The sequence below is a fragment of the Pyrus communis genome, chromosome 10, assembly GCF_963583255.1.
Source record: "Pyrus communis chromosome 10, drPyrComm1.1, whole genome shotgun sequence".
Lineage (NCBI taxonomy): Eukaryota > Viridiplantae > Streptophyta > Magnoliopsida > Rosales > Rosaceae > Pyrus > Pyrus communis.
This window is the reverse complement of record NC_084812.1, coordinates 11607427-11625368: the sequence shown is the minus strand read 5'-3', so window position 1 is coordinate 11625368 and position 17942 is coordinate 11607427. Positions and strand designations below refer to the sequence as shown.

Here is a 17942-nt window from a genome sequence, read left to right as displayed (position 1 = left end):
CTAACCCTAGTCTATGTACCTGTAATTTTATATTTTTTTTCATTTGCTTTCATTCTAATTTGTAAGCATCTGTAATTTTATATTTATATATTTTTTGTTTGTACTTTAATAATTTTTGACTGTAAATATACCATTTTTGTCATGGTCATATAATCAATCATCAAGTTGTCCAATGGTGAGGGGAATTGGGCGAATCGAATCAATAGGAAAGAGGAGAGACTCAAGGAGATTTATATTCCAAGTCCGAAAGGAATCATCAATCAACTCCTTGACCAATGTTAGATCACAACTTGCTAGCTTTGGAGTGAAGATGTGAAATGATCAAGGCAGAGGAATCCAACGATTCTCCTAAATATTAACCAAATCTCCACGACCGATCTAACCATTTCGATCCTCTAACTAAAATTTCTCTAGCGTCAATAATAGATACTTTTTTAGCAATACGACGCGTTTGGTTTTAAAGGAGCATTCAAAAACGACGACGTTGGAAATGAGAAATTTTTCATTGTGACCGGAACACGAGTAGTGTTAGATCCCACATCGCCCAAGGGAGTGGTCCTTATATGTATATTCTCATCCCTTCCTAGCCCGAGGTCTTTTGGGAGCTTACTGGCTTCGGGTTCCATCGGAACTCCGAAGCTAAGCGAGTAGCACACGAGAGCAATCTCATGATGGGTGACCCACTGGGAAGTTCTCGTCTGAGTTCCTAGAAACAAAAACGTGAGGATGTGGTCGGGATCCAAAGCAAACAATATCGTGCTACGGTGGTGGAGCGGGCCCAGGATGTGACAAGTAGTACACCATGTGTTTTTATATAAGTGATGATAAATTTTATTTTTTAAGTTATTAATTTTTTTAGCATACATATTTCATCATTTGTATAGTAATATATAGTGTACCACTATGTGTTCCGATCATAATGAAAAATTTATGGTTGGAAATTACTTTGTCTTAAGGACAAAAGCTACCAGAGGGTTTGGGTCTCTGAGACCCACACGCATACCATCCATGTCTCTTTCGTTCTCCTCGCATGAGTTTTCGAGACAATATTGTTATACACTTGTGACAAAAAAAAAACACATGGATCATCATCATCTACACCTGTAAAGTGGGATCAAAGGCAACATCTACAAATCAAAGGCTAATCACAGTCACATGTAACGGCATAGCAAAAAGCACAAATGTAGTAGCTGGACGGAAAATGTGATCAGATAATATGGTTAGCAAATATAATCCACTCATTGCTCCTTTGAGTTCTTAACACATTTCATCTAATCAAAAAGGAAAAATTGATATTGATGCCTGATGAATACGATAATACCTACATGTATCACTAGAAGGTAATCGGAAGAAATGAACAGGACAAGAACAATAATTTAAACTGCTCGAAAAAGGACCTTATTCGGGAAACTTTTGATTCACTAGTATTCAATGATGTTTACAGAACCAAAGTGTGAGTAGTTGTTCTACCTATACCTCTCTCTTTACTATCTGGGTTTTATGGGCATTGCAAAGAATGATTCATCACATGGAGCAAGAATCTTGATCAATCCAGTACTTGTGATTCCAGAATTTTGGTTTCGGTTATCATGTGAATCAAAATGCAAATGGCAGACGTGCCATGCCATCAGCCACGAGCAAGGACAGCTCTCGGATTTTCATAGAGGCTGGAGTTCTTGCTCTGGAACGGCAACATTGACAGGCTTGTAGGGATTGGCTGTCCGTTGGCGATGTCTCCATATAAACCAAAATCCAACAGCTGCTAATGCAATAACTAGAATTCCTAAAATTGATAAAACCACCAGATAATTTCGCTGCCACCATGACCTGTTCAATTTCGGGAAGAACAAAATATTACCAAAGAGGCTACTTATTATACCGTGATCTGTATATAGATTGCTAATTCGTTATCTATATGCCAACACTCATTTGAGAGACTCTGTTTTGATTATTGTATAGAAGAGGAAAGAATCAAATAAAGAAATAACGTGATCTCAGATAAAAAGTATCTTAGAAAGTGAAAAATATAACGTACCTTTTGTCCTTAGGCTCAACATGCCATCTGAGCAATTCATAAGTTCCAAACATAACAGGAAACTTCAAACGATGTTCTGAAAGCTTGGAAATTATATCCTGCAGGCAGAACAGATCATCAAGCTTGCAAACAGTTATAAACCTCAGTAGTGGCACAGTCACTAGCTGCAATTCATCAGGGGAAACTTACCAGCCCAGTTGTATTAGAAATACTGTCGGTAGAAGCTGCAGGAAATATGGCCCATTTAACAAGAGAATCATTTCCATTGGTAGTAAACTTCAACAAATGGACCTGAAATCATCAATTCGAAATTGAAAACTTAAGCTATAAAACTTCATTATGAACAGATATATCAGTGCATGGTATTGAATTTGAACTGTTAGTCAAAAAGTATAAAGCAAATATCAATTGAACGTTCGCATATGGTTTTTGCCAGACCTGTGATGTGTTAACTTCTAATTCCTGAGCTATGTATTCAGCTAGTTCTGTAATGTGGGGCTTCAGATCTGAGTAGCTGATGTTCAAGGACATATCAAATGTTATTTTTCCAACTTCCTGTTCACCTGATTCATCAAGGTTAACAGGTATTGTAATTCAATTGTCTTAAAAAATAAAACAAAAAGGGGTTGCAAATAGACGTTGTTTCTTGTCCAAATACCGTGCAGCACAAAATATAATTCGTGTTGATACAAAAATAATTAGAAACAATTGACAGACGGTCCAAATATAAACCTTAAGTAGAGTAGAGTGTCCACAAAAATATAATTTTCACTTCTATCTCGTTTTCCAACGAATGATTTGGGTAACAGGATAAATTCACCTAAATAACTTCTACGATGAGAATGATATAAAGCTAGAGAAATGTAGTATAAAAGCTACTCAAAAGGTTGCAAGTCTAAACTACCTGGAAGTACATAAGGTGGTGCTCCAGTTGGAGCTTCTGTAGTTGAATTCTTTTCATCTGAAGCAGGAGGCATTGGTAGAGGTGAAACAGATTCATTAAGTCTTTCCCACAACTCTGAACAATTGGTTTTCCAGAAACCAATCTTGGAATGCGCACGGTCATACATTACAAGAGTATTCCGGACAACAATTCCTATCAAGAAAATGAGAATTGTATGACAAAATTAATCGAAACTATTGCAAAACCTAAACGATTGATATAACATGAAACAGGGCAATACATGTACACGAACACATATACAAGTGGGACGAAGACTTATGGACCTTTCTAAAGCATATACCTCCTAAAAGAGTAGTTGGATCCTTTCCATTTTGAAAAATCCCCAGGCAATATGCACCACGGACCTTTGAATGCTTCATTAATGATAATGATATAACACAGTAGAAAAACAATTAATTAGTGACATAACCAATAGACAATCACAAAGTTCTATAAAACGTAAAAAGTTACAAATTGTGTTTACATTTGCAAAAACATTATATTCAGAATTCAGAAAGGGGCAGAGCTTTTAAGTTCAATCACTTACCCTGAATAAATAATTTTCAGGAGATAGAGTCAACTTCTCGCCATTGCCAAATATCATGTCAACTTCTGGAAAGGTGTCTGATGGGTGGGAGACATCACTAAATCAACATTGAGAAATCATTAGAAAGAAACTTGAGCATTTATTGGTCGGACATTACTCACGATTTAATTGCAAAAATGTGGATTTTGCAATTGTGGCTTCAATAGGTTTTCTTATAATTTGGTTTCCACTAGAAAAAAAGGCAATTAATTTATCTGAACAACAAATTAAACCTAGTACTGAATACCTTCCAGCAGTGGAAAAGCATATATCATTAAAATTTGGATCAGGGCCAGGGATTTGCTTGAGGGAATTAAGCTCCTTCATGATCTGCACTCAATGAAAGAAGAAATTAAATAATACGATGAAATACAAGATAAGATAACTAAACCTGCAATCAGCCAAAAATAAACACTGAGGGATTTTCTGGGAAACCAAAGTGTTTCAAATGCTAAGATTCATTTCAAATGAAGAAGTGCAAGTATTCCACCCAAACTAAAATTAAAATAGAATGGAGTTTCGAGTTAATCATACATAATAATTATTTCCTTTAACTCAGACAAGATCATCCTCTCTGTCAGTTCTAGTTGACCAAATGTTCATCAACTCAAAGTTTAAAAAGAGGTTTGCAATCATTATCATTTATAAATAATTGCAAGGTATCATGTGAAAGATTGAGGATAAGCAAAAATATTTAATTATATGGTCATGTACGAAAATTAAGTCAAAATGTAATCTGAAGGGTAATTAATAAGGGCAAAAGAGAATCTTACAGCATCCTTAAATGCCAGAAATGCTGCTTCTGGTAGGTATGCATATGTTGTACCACTGTCCAAGACTGTTCCATGTTTTCTGTCAAAGACACTTGGATCCAAAGGCAATTGCTTTCCCGCAACATGCATCTCCTTCAAATCAATATTGTAGTATGGACTGTTGCCATCCCGAAACTAGAGTAAATGTGTGAGATGTATAGATTGTATTTTTTTAGGAAATTGGACATGTTGCAGTCTATGTAAGAGAAATTTTTCTAAACCACACACCTTCGTACTGGGTTTGAACGAGTGAAGACCATGTCTGATGGGGCTGAAAACCCACCAAGAACCATTGCACCTCCACCAATGTCCATTCCACCATAACATAATGAGAAAGAATCACTTATTACGCTTTTATCAACAAGTTGGTCGACCACACTTAGATCACCACGGCCCAATCCCATTATGCCATCAGCAGGCTGGCTGTAAAGATCACCAGTTTCAAAATTTTCGCAACCGAAAACTGCACGTTGAGGTGGTAGTTCACTTTGATTGCCAAAGGATATAAGATCCTCACCAAGCACCCCACTGCTACTACTCATTTCAGCATATTGCCTCTCATAAATACAATTCACCCTCTCATTATCGCAAGTGCAATCTATGTTGCATTTGACAGCTTGGTAAGTGTTTGAGCCTTCTGGATCAAACTTGGGGTCCTGATCGAAAGTTAAAAACACAACATTAATATAGTTACAACCTGAAATCTACCAAGTTTCCTCTGCACACAAAAGTACTTAGTGTTCAGGAAAGTTTTGTGGTAAACAGAAATAACCAACCTAAGGGTTGTTAATCTAACTATTGTTTTCAGTTATAGAGTGAACATGATCGACTGCCTTCATCCAAAATTTCCCAGTGAGTCTTCGTTCTAGTTTTTCCCCGTGATTATAACATCTTGGTATATGTTTCTTATCGTTAACAAGGTGAGCATGATTTACATTAGCCCCATTACTCGGTGTAAAACTAAGGAGATCTGATCCCAGCCTCACAATGTAGCTAGCTGCAACGAGCGATTTTGAAATCAACTCTATCCCAACATGCCGTTTCGAAATCAACTCTATCCCAACATTCCTATTTCGCATCGCTATGTTTACACATTCAGATTCAGTAGTAGATGAAGAATGTGATGCAGCAGAAAATTACCTGGTGTCTGCCACACTGTTCGCAAGAAGAGCAAGGCACATAGGTCACAGTGCTCCCAGTATCCACAATTAGCGCAAACTTCTGCGGTGGCGTTCCGATCCAAAGCCGCGTCGTATAGTACCTGTCTCCGCCGCGGCCACCACCACCACACAAATTTCAATCCCAATCCAAATACTACCAATCACAAACTCAATCCGAAAATTAAAAGGAAAATTTTAGCGTACCCATTGCGGAGGAGATCGTCGTAGAGGCTCATGCGGGCGTTGGGGCGGCTGAGGGACTCCGATCTCCCGAGGAGGCGCCGGGGATTGGACGATGATGAGGTCCGGGACGACGAATTTGGAGTGGAGTGGTAGAGAGGTAAGACCATGGCTGGGAGTGAGTGGAGAATGAGGGCAGGGGTGCTGGGATTGGACGAGACCAGACACAAAAGCTCCATCTCTAAGAAGATCAGGAGGAGGACGGCGGAGATGGAAGCGGAGGTGGTGAAGTGGCGCAGTGTTGCTGCCATTGGTGCAGCTGGAAGATGAGGAGTGGTGGCGGAGATGCCAGATCGGAAATCGAGTGAAATAACGGAGTTTTTTTAAGAAAGGGAGGGAAGTCAGAGTCGTGCACGACCCCAAATTTAGTTATTTCAGTTTCTGACCAAATTACAATTACTTGGAGAGAAACAAGAAAATAATTTTCTTTTCCTTTTTATTTCCTTTTTTGTCAGTTAATTTGGTTTGTATGACGGGTTAGTTACATTAATATTTTCTGAGGTTTATCCAGTTTTCATAAAACTCTCCCACATTTAAGACATTACACTAACACCCCTCACGTTTTAGCTCACTTTCAAATAAGCCCTTCAGTCAAAGTTCTACTAATAAATTGACAACTTTACCCTTATAACTAATTAATTAAATAGAAATATATTTGTAAAAAAACATTGAAAATTTTAATTAAACATTAAAAGAGTAAATTAAAAACTTAAAAATAGAAAAGGAAAAAAAAAAAAAAAAAAAAAAGAGTAAACCTAAACCCCTTCCCCAATTCCACTCCCCACCGTTTTCCTTTCTCGTTGTCCCACCATTGCCACCTTAATCCTTTTCATCTCCCCTGCCCACCCTCACTACTCACCATCCCGTCACTACTTTAACAATTTTGCAGGCCAAAGTCATCCATGGCTTCTTCAATCTTTCTCTCATTCTCTTCCTTTCTCATCCCGCATCTTCTTCCTCTCAACAAAAACTCCACTGGGAGAGAGGTGAGTTCCCGGGCATCTCGGATACATCGACTCAGGTGACTTACAAAAAAAACCTTTGCTCCTTCTGCTTCATCTCCGCTTGTTCCTCTTTGAAAAATGTGAAGAATAAGGTGGATCGGAAGAACAATGCCAAGGCCTAGGTCAACACTGTCACCGAGGCCCTGTCCGACACCATTAAGAAGAAGCAATGTCTTTATGCTCTTGAGGTTTTTGCCCTTCATCTAAAGAAAAATTAAGAAAATTTTCATCCTTGTCTGAACGATCTAACTTATGAGGCATTTTCTATTCTTAACCTTATGAAGACTCTCCCGCAATGCCAGCCTGATGTTTTGACTAACAGTAACTTGATAAAGGTTTGCATTTGATTTATTTGATTTTAAAATTTTAATTTATTTTTTAATGTTTAATTTATTTATTTTTAATATATTTTTTTCTAATATATTTCTTTATTCTTTAATTAATTAGTTACAAGGGTAAAGTTGTCCATTTATTAGCAAAATTTTGACTTAGGGGGTTATATGAAAGTGAATTAAAACGTGAGGGAGGTGTTAGTGTAATGTTTCAAATGTGAGGGGGTATTGTCAAAATTCGATAAACCTCAGAAGGTGTTTGTGTAATTAACCCTTTGTATCACGAGCTGACGATAACACTTCATAATTTCTCGTATTCATTGACTCTTTTTTTTTTTTCTTTTTTTTTTTTTTTTTTAAATAATTCAAACATGAAAGGTTAAATCTTAAACAAAATTATCTTACTTTTTATTCGATTTTTTATTCGAGCGATATTTTAATAAGATTATCAGATTTCAATTGTTGATCTCACCAAACTCAAATATAAACGACGTGGCAATCATTATCATATATTAATTGATCATTTTGGCGCATTTCTCTTCTATAAAAAAGTTTTCTACGCGCGCCAAGCTAATTAACCGTTACGGAGGAAAACACCTTACACGTACATAATCCGTGTTATTGTTGACGATAGGAAAGCGTACAGTTACCCATAACCATTTAGCAAAATTTTCAGTACAATGCTTTTCTGTTATGGAGATCTTCATGGCCTCTTTAACTAGAAAAGTTAACTCCTACAAATTTCTCACCAGCCGGAATCGCAGCCAAAACAAAATATTCTTTCAGATTCCGAGCAGCAAATATATCTGCAAGGCACATCAAAATACAATGCTAGGTGGGAAAAGCAAAATGGTAAACCGATGCGTTTGTCCTGCGTCCTCTGCCCATAGGCCGGCTATTCTACACTACTGGCTACATGTACGGCTGGCGTTGAGACTGCATTCCACTGCCAGCGTAACCGCCATAATTGGATGGAGTAGCATTATAAGGGGCTGGTTTGACTCTGTCGTCCTGGGGATAGTAATATAACCTTTGATCATTAGCTTGTGGAACATAAGCAGGCTGGCTGGGAACTTGGTAATCGTATGTGAGTGGACGCTGGGCATACCTCTCCAATATCCCACCATATCCCGCCCTATCACCAAAAACAGGTTGCCCGTGCCTAGCAGCAGCAGGGGCAGAGGTTGCAGCAACACCTGGCCCACGGTAACCACGCCATCTTCCACTGATTTTTTGCTTCTTTTGCTGTTGACGTTTAGATTCATTACTTCTCTTCTTATCAGCTTTGGATCGCTCTAGTTGATGGACCCTTTTCTGTAGTGGATCAAGAGGGTAGTCAGCCTCAAGCTTGAACTCTTGAACGCACCTTATTACGGCCTTCAGTGCAGCAAGCTCTTTTGCATTAACATCATCCTACATTTTATTGAAACAAAAACAAAACAAAAAATCATCAGAAAAGTTCTTTTTTACTGAAATGGTTCGCATCTGTGGCTGACTAAAATATACCTGTGCACCAGTACCATCTCCTGTGTTGTCCCCTTGTGAATTTCTCCTCAAATCTTTCAAGTACGTCTTTAGAAGTGGCACAAGGGGATAACTTTCAGTAAGCTGGAAGACATGAATAAAACGTACAGCATCAATTTGTTTCCCACTGCTGACCATTGATTCAACAAGACCTGCAAGAAATTATAGCGCTTTAGAATAATCTGCTCCCAAAATCCAAAGGACCCATCTTACCAGAGAAGAATTATCACTACGCAGCAAAATGAATGTTGCATCTATCCCCACTTCTCAACTAACATGATTTACTACCAAGGCCTAAAGGAATATAGTGTAAGGGACATCTTAAACAGAGCTTTAGCCCCCAGAGCGCATCAGGTCAGTTAGTTAAAAGATGACCAACCTGGCATTTTGTGTGTTAAACCAAGAGAGCGGCAGAGCTCAGGTGTCTGCCTGCGGTGAGCAACTGCAAGAACAAACTTGCAGAGTTCGTCTTCATCAAACTCAGAAGCAATCCTAAAAGTAGCGAGGAGCTGCAAGAATGCCTCTGCTTCCAATGAAATTCCATTGGCAGCATCAGTGCCGGCACTAGCCAACTTAGGCTTCCACTCATCAGCAATTGCTTTGGCTTGCTGCTTGGTGTCAGGGTTCAAAAGGTGATCAGCACCTGGGTCAACCTTTGCCAATAAGGCAGTCATGGCTTCCATAAACATTAGACAGGATCTGCGCATGCCCTGAAGGGCAGCATCCTTCTTACCCTCTGGTTGGTTAGTCTCATCCGGAGGGTAAAACCCCTCCAGTGAATCCAGCACCAATCGTGCTGGTTCACCTGCACTTTCTAGTGCAACAGAAAGTTCCTCACGAATAACATTTAGTTTTTTATAATTCTCAGTAGCATAATTCAGAAGCCCTTTTGCATCCATCTGCTCGCAAAATTGCATCAGTGCTGGGCGTGGCTTAACCTCAGAAGCCGTACCCTCAGCATTATCACCTGTTTTATGAGGAAAATCCTCTTCTGATGAATTTGTATCACCAAGAGAGCTGCTTACCTTGCTGTTTTTGTTATCCCCATCATCCACAGGTTTTGAAGTTGATGGCTGGTGAATGACTCGTGCCTCAAAAATAGCAGCAACAGCTGCATCTTTTAGCTCCTGCACTCGATCCAAAAGGTCTTGCTCTTTAGCAATAACAGCTGCCTCTCTCTCCGCAAGTGAAGCACAGGTTTCAGCTTCCTGCTCCGCAAATTTCTTCTCCTTGGCTTCGAGCTCTTCAAAATTCTTCCTCAGTGTTGTCTCAAGGTTGCGGAAATGCTCTTCAATTTCTTCCCACTGAACCCGGTCCTCAGAAGTATCATTGTGTGCATTTAGTTCCAGTAATGCATCACCAAGCTGATCGATTAGAGAGCTTGGTGCATCACTTTCCAGAACTTGTTCCACATCAACCATGGTTAATGCAAATCTACACCTGTTTCAGGAGAGACAATGAAAACAAGAAAACATAAGCAACACTAGAGTGAAAGAGTACTCTTGTCAGGAGAGCATGCAGAAATGCTCTCCTATGGCCCTAACAATAAAAACCAGACAATCCTTATAGTGAAATTAACCCTGCTGGGAGTAATGGAGTATCAATGACTCAAGCAGACATAAAACCCTGTAAAATCTCTGGGTGCATCAGGGTTTCAATTATTAGCAATATTTCTGATATTGAATTGAAAAACCGAATGCACAAATAGCTCAGTGTTTCGCATTCAAATTTCAAGATGCTCTCAGTCAAGGCATAGCAAGAAATATCAACGCTTTGTGTTAAAATTTTCTGATAAGACCAGCCAAACAAATAAAACTTTCATGGTCCAATCATCTCAATATTACCCCCTTATTTCAAATTGATTACAATAAGAACCCTCAATATTACCCCCTTATTTCAAATTGATTACAATAAGAACCCAAAAATAGTGTCCAACTCCAAACCCACAGTAATGTAATTACAAAACCCAGGAATTAAAAATTAAACGAAAAATATATTTTGCATTCAACCGCGCGTACAAATTACAAACTAACATCATAAATTAAATAAACATCACGAGAGAGAGAGAGAGAAGAGAAATGTATACGAACCCTAAAAAATTACACAGTCCCAAGGCGCAGAAGCAGGAAACTGAATTGAAACCCTAATTCGAGTGTTTGAATTGGGGAAATGGGCACTGAGTGAGCTCGCACTTACTTCTAGCAACGGACACAAACGAACCCTAAACAATCTATACAAAATTCTGGTTCAGGGCAGCTGGATGCAAACATCTCACATGATATTTCTCATGGATGTTCACTAGTATCTGATGGAGTTGCACGAGGTGCTTCTAAGGGTACCCCTGAACGGAAAACAACGCAAGCATCTAGCAAGGCAACGGGTAAACAGAGCGCTAAGAAGGGAAGTGTGCAAGCAAGAACTCCTATGAGACAATCAGAGAGGGGACAGATCAAGCAGTGTGTCCCAAACCCAATCTGGAATTTCCCAGATTGTGCAGCCTAGTGAGACAAAGTCCTATGGGCATGTGGATGGTTCTGTAAAACCATGAAAATTTCATACTTGGGACCGAGGCTGACTCTCGTCCCTCGAAATTTCATTGTTCCACTCCCTTCGCACAGGGTACACAACTATCGGAAACAGAACCTATTCCTAATATTTTGTTTGAGTCGAATCAAAGCATGCAAACAAGATACAAATTTTATTCCTAAAAGTTTCGTTTTCTCGAATTTTCTCGGAACAAGCAAGTCGAAAAAGGAAGGAACAGCTAAACCCTACCTGAGAACGATTCATTGCAATAGAATCAGATTATCAAAATCTGCTCAAATTGTATAGAATCAGATGGAATTGCAGAGAACGTGTGGAGAGAAGAGACTCACCTGGAATTGCAGACGGAATTTGATCCCCACGAATCGATGTCGAGCTTTAATCCCCAAGAACCGAGCTTTGAACTGAGAATCGAGCTTTAACTGTCGAGAGAAGACACGGCGAGGTTGACGTCGAGGACTCGAGGGGAAGAGGAAGCCCGCGGGGTTAGGCGAGACGGCGTGGGGTGAGGTGAGCGAGTCAGCACGCAGCGAGGCGAGGGTTAGGGACTAGGGCTAAATGAAATAAAAAACTGCGTCCTCTTACACGATTTCGGTTCGGTCCAGTTCGGTTAGGTTTCTCAACTCTTAAAATGAAAACTAAACTTATCGAAATCGGTTAGGTTCGACTTTTCTAATTCCGTTTGATTTTTTTTCACTGTTGATTTTTCCGCTTTGATTTGGTGTTCGGTTTGAACCCACTCCTACTGGGCCCCGTTTCTTCTCCAAAATATTTGGACTCGGCTTCTTTACCCTTCCACTACTCATACACTCATATCCTCTTCTATTTTGTACGATCACTGTTAAGTCACGTTAATATTTTATATTGATTTTTTTTATAGAGATAATAAGACAAAAAGCAATAGTGATATAAAATGTTGACGTGACTTAACCGTGACCGCACAAATAGGAGGGGATATGAGTGTATGAGAACTGGGAGAGCAGAGAAGCCGAGTCCAAAATATTTAAACCCGCTCTGTACTCGTCCAGACCCTCAAGCTCAAGGGCTGTTTGCCCACCCTAGTTGCAAACTTTTTCTTTATCAAACGATAGATTTATTAGATTAGATGTTAGATTAAGAGTTAACAGAGTTTGAACTCACGCTATGGTGCAAGAGCAACGTTTCTCTCCACCACTATGGTAGAGGACTACTTGCCACCCTAGTAACAAACTTACTTGAGACAAATCTAAAATCATTAATACATTCACTTGTAGTGAAGAAAATAAACAAACACTGTTTTGCAAAGAAACACTAAAATGGCCATCATTTAATTTAACGGTCATATGATTTCCGTTTCAAATTAGGGTGATTTTTGGTAAACAAGATAGTAGAAGAAAGATCGAAAAAATAGACAGTTGAATCGTTAAAACACATTACGAAGTGAAACAGAAATGAAACTTCATACACTTTAAAATCATTAAATAAGACAAAAAGAGAGTTTTTTAAAAGTCCTTGTATTTATTATGTCTGACACTGAATTGAGCACTACAAAATGTGTGCTAAAAAATGCGTGTATGTTTTATTGTTTTGTTTATCATAGAAAGATATTATTGATTTTCTTTTCGTTTTTTTTTTTTTTTTTTTTTTTTTTTGTTAAAAGAAAGATTTGTTAGTTTTGCAAACAATTGGCAGCAGAGAATCCTGTGAGCCAAGTCACTGAAAGGCCCAGGTTACGCCATATTTTAGGGTTTAACGATAGAGAAGGTGTTTCTGTCGTAGGAGAAGAGAACTCGATGGCAATGGCGTCTCTCGTTTCAATGAAACTGTCTTCCTCCTTCAACATGCGACCTCTTTCTCCTTCTCGTTTCCCCTCCTCTATTCACAACAACGGCATACGAACTCTTACCACCTCTGCGGCTCGTCGGGCAACGACGATGGAGCTCAAAAAATCCATCAGTAACCAATCCGACTTCGGACTAAGAATGACGAAGTAGTTGTTTCTCAACCAAGGGGCCAAAGAGAGGAACATGGTGTACTCGCCGCTTTCAATCCACGTCGTGCTGAGTCTGATCGCGGCCGGTACAAAGGATCCCGCCGAGAAAGAGTTGCTCTCTTTCCTCAATGCCTAGTCCACCGCCGACCTCAACTCCCTTGCCTCTGGTATTTGCCGACGGGTCTCCCAGTGGCGGGCCTTTTTTGTCCTTCGCCAATGGCCTCTGGGTTGACAAGTCGCTCCCTCTCAAGTCTTGTTTCAAAGAGGTGATGGACAGTTTTTACAAGGCGGCTTGAAAGGAAGTGGATTTCCAGACCAAGGCTGAAGAAGTGAGAGTTGAATCCGTGGGGGCCCGAAACGAGACTCGAGGCCTGATCAAAGAGGTTCTTTCTCCTGGGTCGGTTAACAGCATAACAAAGGCTCATCAATTTGCGAATGCATGGTACTTTTAATGCATTGAAAACAAGCAAGTGTGCCTTTCACCTCTTCTCAATGACAGATCATCAGTTAAGGCATCCTCCATGACCAGCTACGAGGGCCAATATGTCGAAGCCCTTGACGGCTTCAAGACCTTAAAGCTCCCATACAGAAAAGGAAAAGCTGAGAAAGCTGAGTTTCTCCATGTGCTTGTTTCTTCCGGATGAAAAATGACAGGCTGCCCGCTCTGGTTGATAGGGTTTGTTCCGAGCCCGGCTTCTTGGATCGCCATGTTACAAGCCGGGAAGTTGAAGTGGGCGACTCCAAAATTCCAAAGTTTATGATTCTTTCCAGTTTTGAAGCTTCTGAAATTCTCAAGGAATGATGACTGTTGCTGCCTTTCAATGTTGATCCATACAAGGCAGGTAAATTGACAGAGATGGTGGACTCGCCTCCGGTTGAGGTCCCTTTTGTTTCTAGTATATTTCATCAATCCTTCATCGAAGGTAACAAACAAGGATTGCTTTTATAATTCAAAAGCAATTTTAAATTTCTCCACCAAATGGAGGCGGAAATGCTTTTGATTATCTGAAAACGCTATTACCTTTCCAAATGCAATCTCAAACTCATCATGTCCTTAACTATGGCTTGAAATAAGGAGAAAACCAATGAAGTGCATAGTATTATTACATGGCTAATTCCAATATCGTTCCAAGTTAACTTAATACAACGTTGCAGCCACAGAACTATGCTACTACAAGTATATGCAGTCCGACAACCATTGAGGATGCGGCGATTACAATTACAGCATGATTCTCTTGCAATTTCAGTCAACATTGGTGATTACTTAGCTCACTGTATCATCGATCTCTTTGATCCGCAACAGCTTGAAAAGTTGATCCCCCGCAAAACAAGGTAAACTATAAATGCTACATACCCTGAGGTAAAAGCAGACACTCCGACACTAAACAACCAACCAGTTACTTCAGAGGCGAAGAAGTCGAACAGAAGGTATCCATTGATTACCATCACCAGGGCTGCCACAAGCCATGCAACCATCTTCACAGAAAATAAAAAAAGATATGAGCATTCTAACGCATACACAATATAATAAAGAAAGGCAAAGATAAGGGAAGAACAGCTTGAACACATCGTACGGTGATTAACTTATCAACATTCAATTCATATGGAGACAATGAATTCAATTCATGGAGACAATTTCTTTTCTCAACCCCCTAAGCAAAGGTAAAAAGGATGAAAAGAACAACATTCGACCAGGCATTCGAGAACACTTGATGAAAAGCTCGAATGCTAGCACAACCACTAAATTAGTCCTCTAAAATGCTATTCTATGATCAAATCTGCAGCAAATAGCCAGGAATTATCTTACAATTAGACTACATGGACAGTCACCATATTGTCCTATTCTGTGTACAAGTATATGGCACATCATAGGAGCAGTGAACTCATTATTGCGGTTTACTAGTTCATAAGAGAAACCTAGCTCTAAAACTTGGTCCACCTATAGAGACGTAGCTGTAATCTATGACATGATAATACATAAGTTGTACCAAATCACAAAACAATAATCTCATCAGAAATAAAAGGGAAAAGTAAAAGCAAAATAAAGCAATTGCGACAACACCAACATATGACATGATTAACCCGACTACGTAACTGATGGCATGTGTGCTCTGCTCACACACTTTCTAATTTGATTCATTTGCATCAATACAGAAAGTTGAAATGCAAATGCCATTATTGACCTTATGGCCTTACTGCAGAAGAAATGAAATAACAACATACCTTGAGAACAGTACCAACTTTAAAAGACCCCATGAGTTGCTCGTTTGACACCAAGAAAAGCAGGGGAATAAGTGCAAAAGGGATCTGAATTGACTGTAATACATTAAGCCACTCATTCAGAACATCCAATGTGTCCTCCGAGGTATCAAATACAAGAGCGACTATTATAGTTGGGATAATTGCACAGCTTCGTGTAATCAATGCCCTCATCCATTTTTTCAATCTCAAGTCTAAGAAACCTCCCATTATAAACTGCCCGGCATAGGTACCTGTAATAGTACTACTCTGGCCAGCTGCCAATAACCCGATACCCCAAATGTACAAAATCGGGAACAACCCGCCCCCATACTTTTCTTGGAGATACTGCCCCGCATTTACAAGGCCTATCCTATCTGCTATTTGCGTACCATAAAACCCCTTGGCAAACACGGTGGTAACAAATAGGTTGATGACGAAGGAGATGACAAGAGCGACGGTTGACTCTATGGAGTAGTAATTCAGAGCTTCTTGAACTCGTCCTTTCTTGCTGTGATCAACCTCCCTTGACTGTACTAGAGCTGAGTGCAAAAATACATTGTGAGGCATAATTATGCAACCCACAACTCCAACAGCCTGCTTTATTGTTCGGGAGCTAAGTTTCGGGACAATTATACCTAGAAAGAGGAAAACAAATGACAGTTAATTATACGCAGAGGAACATTGCAGTATGTTTGTTCGAAATTTTGTGGCCTCAAACCACGGAAACTGTTTAAAACGTATAAACTCGGAGTAAGTCGAATACCAATCAGAAGCTCAGTGCCGCTAGGCTTTGCTTCACCGAACATCCACGCAAATGACAGCGCCATTGTTGCAATTAGAACCGCGAAAACTGCTTCCAGCTTCCTCACTCCATAGTTCTCGAGAAACAGGAAGATGAAACTTAACATGGCAACAAAATAAAACAGTTTGAAGTTAACACCTATAATAGCTGCAAGTTAACCTTGAAGTTTCGGTTCAGTTCAAATACAATGTAGGAAAAGCAAGAAACTTCAGGCTCGGATCATCAGAAATTTTAACCTTTTGAACCTCAAAACCAAAAACATTTGTCAGTAACAAATACATAAATTTCCCAGGCAGCCAAAAAGAGTCAACAGACAGACTAAGAACTTCAAAAAATATAGGATAATGCTAGGAAGAACAGATTTTTAAACCAAATTTACAAATTAAATGATATGTCATTAATAGCAAATAAGCACGTAATCAGTTTTTAAATAATAATTTAATCATCCACTATCACGTGATTTGTTTTACAAATTTGGTTTAATAATCCAGCAAAGTCTTTACGAATTTTCTGAAAATTGATAAAAAATCAAACTCAATTTCAAAAACGCAGAAAGATTCAACGAAAACGATCCAAAAACACAAAAAGGGTAAATTCCAAAAGTTTACCAATCCAAAGCTGTTATGACGACTCCAGACCAGAGCGGCAAAGCCCCATTACTCAAAATCTTAATAGCAATCGCACTCCCGATCACCTCCTGTATATCCGCCCCAATCAGCGCCAGCTCCGCCATCACCCACAGCACCATCCTCGCCCACGTCGGGTACTCCTCCCTACACAGCTCCGCCAAGTGTCGCCCAGTCGCCACCCCGAGCCGAGCCGACAGCAGCTGCACCAACAGCCCCATCGCCGTCGCCCACATCAGCAGCCACAGTAGCGAGTTCCCAGCTATCGCCCCCGCCTGAAGATCACCCTCCAAATTTCCCGGGTCCAGAAACGCAATACTCATCAGGAACCCGGGTCCGGTAAACAGCCACAGCTTCTTCCATGAAAACGGCGGCGTTTGGCAGTCGTCGTCTCCGGCCTCGTTGATCCCCACCACGTGGACCTTATCAGCCTCGTCGTAGGCCGCCTCAGTAAGGTCTCGGTCCGAGTCGAGTAAGAGTGGCTTCGAGTGGTCGTGAGTCGAAACCATCGCGCCGTTTGGTGTATGACTTCCCTGCGGGCGGTTGTACGAGTGTCTCGGTGCGCTCGCGGGAAGGTCGCTTGCCTGTTTGTTGGCTGCTGCTCTGCTTATCCCTTCAACTCAGAAATGAAGCTCTCTGAAAAGTGCCAGTCCCTCTCCTTCCTTTCCTCCTCCTTTTTATTTCTTTTGCTTTTCACTTTTGTTGTAATTTTTTTATGAGACTTTTAATTTATAAATGTTTTGTCCAATTTCTCGGTGGGTTTTGTATTTCCAAAAATAGTTTTTTATTTACCAACAGTAATGTGCCACGTGGATTTGGAGATGATCTGCAGACACTGTGACGGCACACGTCGTGATGCTTTCATATGCTACTAGGATTAATTTTGCTTACCCTCGCTTAATTAATTATCAACATAATGTCGACATTTCTTTTGAGTAAGAATAGATCATCTTCAATAAAAATGTCAAATTATAATTAATGATTGATGTGGTAATTTGAAACCTTATCAATTTTTATTCCTAATCACAAAGACTTCAAATTCAGTTAGTAAATGACATTTTGGTTGAAACGATTTTTTATGTTAAACTTGCACAATGAAATCTTCACTTAGGTTTTGACAT

The 17942-nt window shown here is 39.8% G+C and overlaps 3 protein-coding genes and 1 pseudogene across 3 annotated transcripts; 1 reads left to right on the top strand and 3 right to left on the bottom strand.

Annotated features, from left to right (window-relative positions):
• Positions 1 to 1217: 1217 nt before the first annotated feature.
• Positions 1218 to 6136, bottom strand: LOC137748400 (aspartic proteinase nepenthesin-1-like). Its single transcript, XM_068488547.1, has 12 exons — positions 5741 to 6136; positions 5517 to 5637; positions 4605 to 5032; positions 4338 to 4494; positions 3812 to 3894; positions 3526 to 3622; positions 3280 to 3352; positions 2940 to 3131; positions 2474 to 2598; positions 2225 to 2326; positions 2036 to 2133; positions 1218 to 1827 (listed from the first exon to the last, which is right to left on the bottom strand). The coding sequence occupies exons 1-12, from the start codon at positions 6025 to 6027 to the stop codon at positions 1659 to 1661; spliced, it is 1932 nt and encodes a 643-aa protein (XP_068344648.1). The 5' UTR covers positions 6028 to 6136; the 3' UTR covers positions 1218 to 1658.
• Positions 6137 to 7728: 1592 nt separating this feature from the next.
• On the bottom strand, positions 7729 to 11794 carry LOC137747287 (FRIGIDA-like protein 3). Its single transcript, XM_068487373.1, has 4 exons — positions 11513 to 11794; positions 9016 to 10076; positions 8619 to 8788; positions 7729 to 8525 (listed from the first exon to the last, which is right to left on the bottom strand). Exons 2-4 carry the CDS (start codon positions 10055 to 10057, stop codon positions 8025 to 8027), a joined length of 1713 nt encoding a protein of 570 aa, XP_068343474.1. The 5' UTR covers positions 10058 to 10076; positions 11513 to 11794; the 3' UTR covers positions 7729 to 8024.
• A 1299-nt stretch (positions 11795 to 13093) lies between these two features.
• Positions 13094 to 14213, top strand: LOC137747290 (serpin-ZX-like; annotated as a pseudogene).
• A 17-nt stretch (positions 14214 to 14230) lies between these two features.
• Positions 14231 to 17465, bottom strand: LOC137747289 (metal transporter Nramp3.2-like). Its single transcript, XM_068487374.1, has 4 exons — positions 16804 to 17465; positions 16157 to 16293; positions 15376 to 16028; positions 14231 to 14628 (listed from the first exon to the last, which is right to left on the bottom strand). Exons 1-4 carry the CDS (start codon positions 17328 to 17330, stop codon positions 14422 to 14424), a joined length of 1524 nt encoding a protein of 507 aa, XP_068343475.1. The 5' UTR covers positions 17331 to 17465; the 3' UTR covers positions 14231 to 14421.
• Between the last annotated feature and the right edge of the window lie 477 nt (positions 17466 to 17942).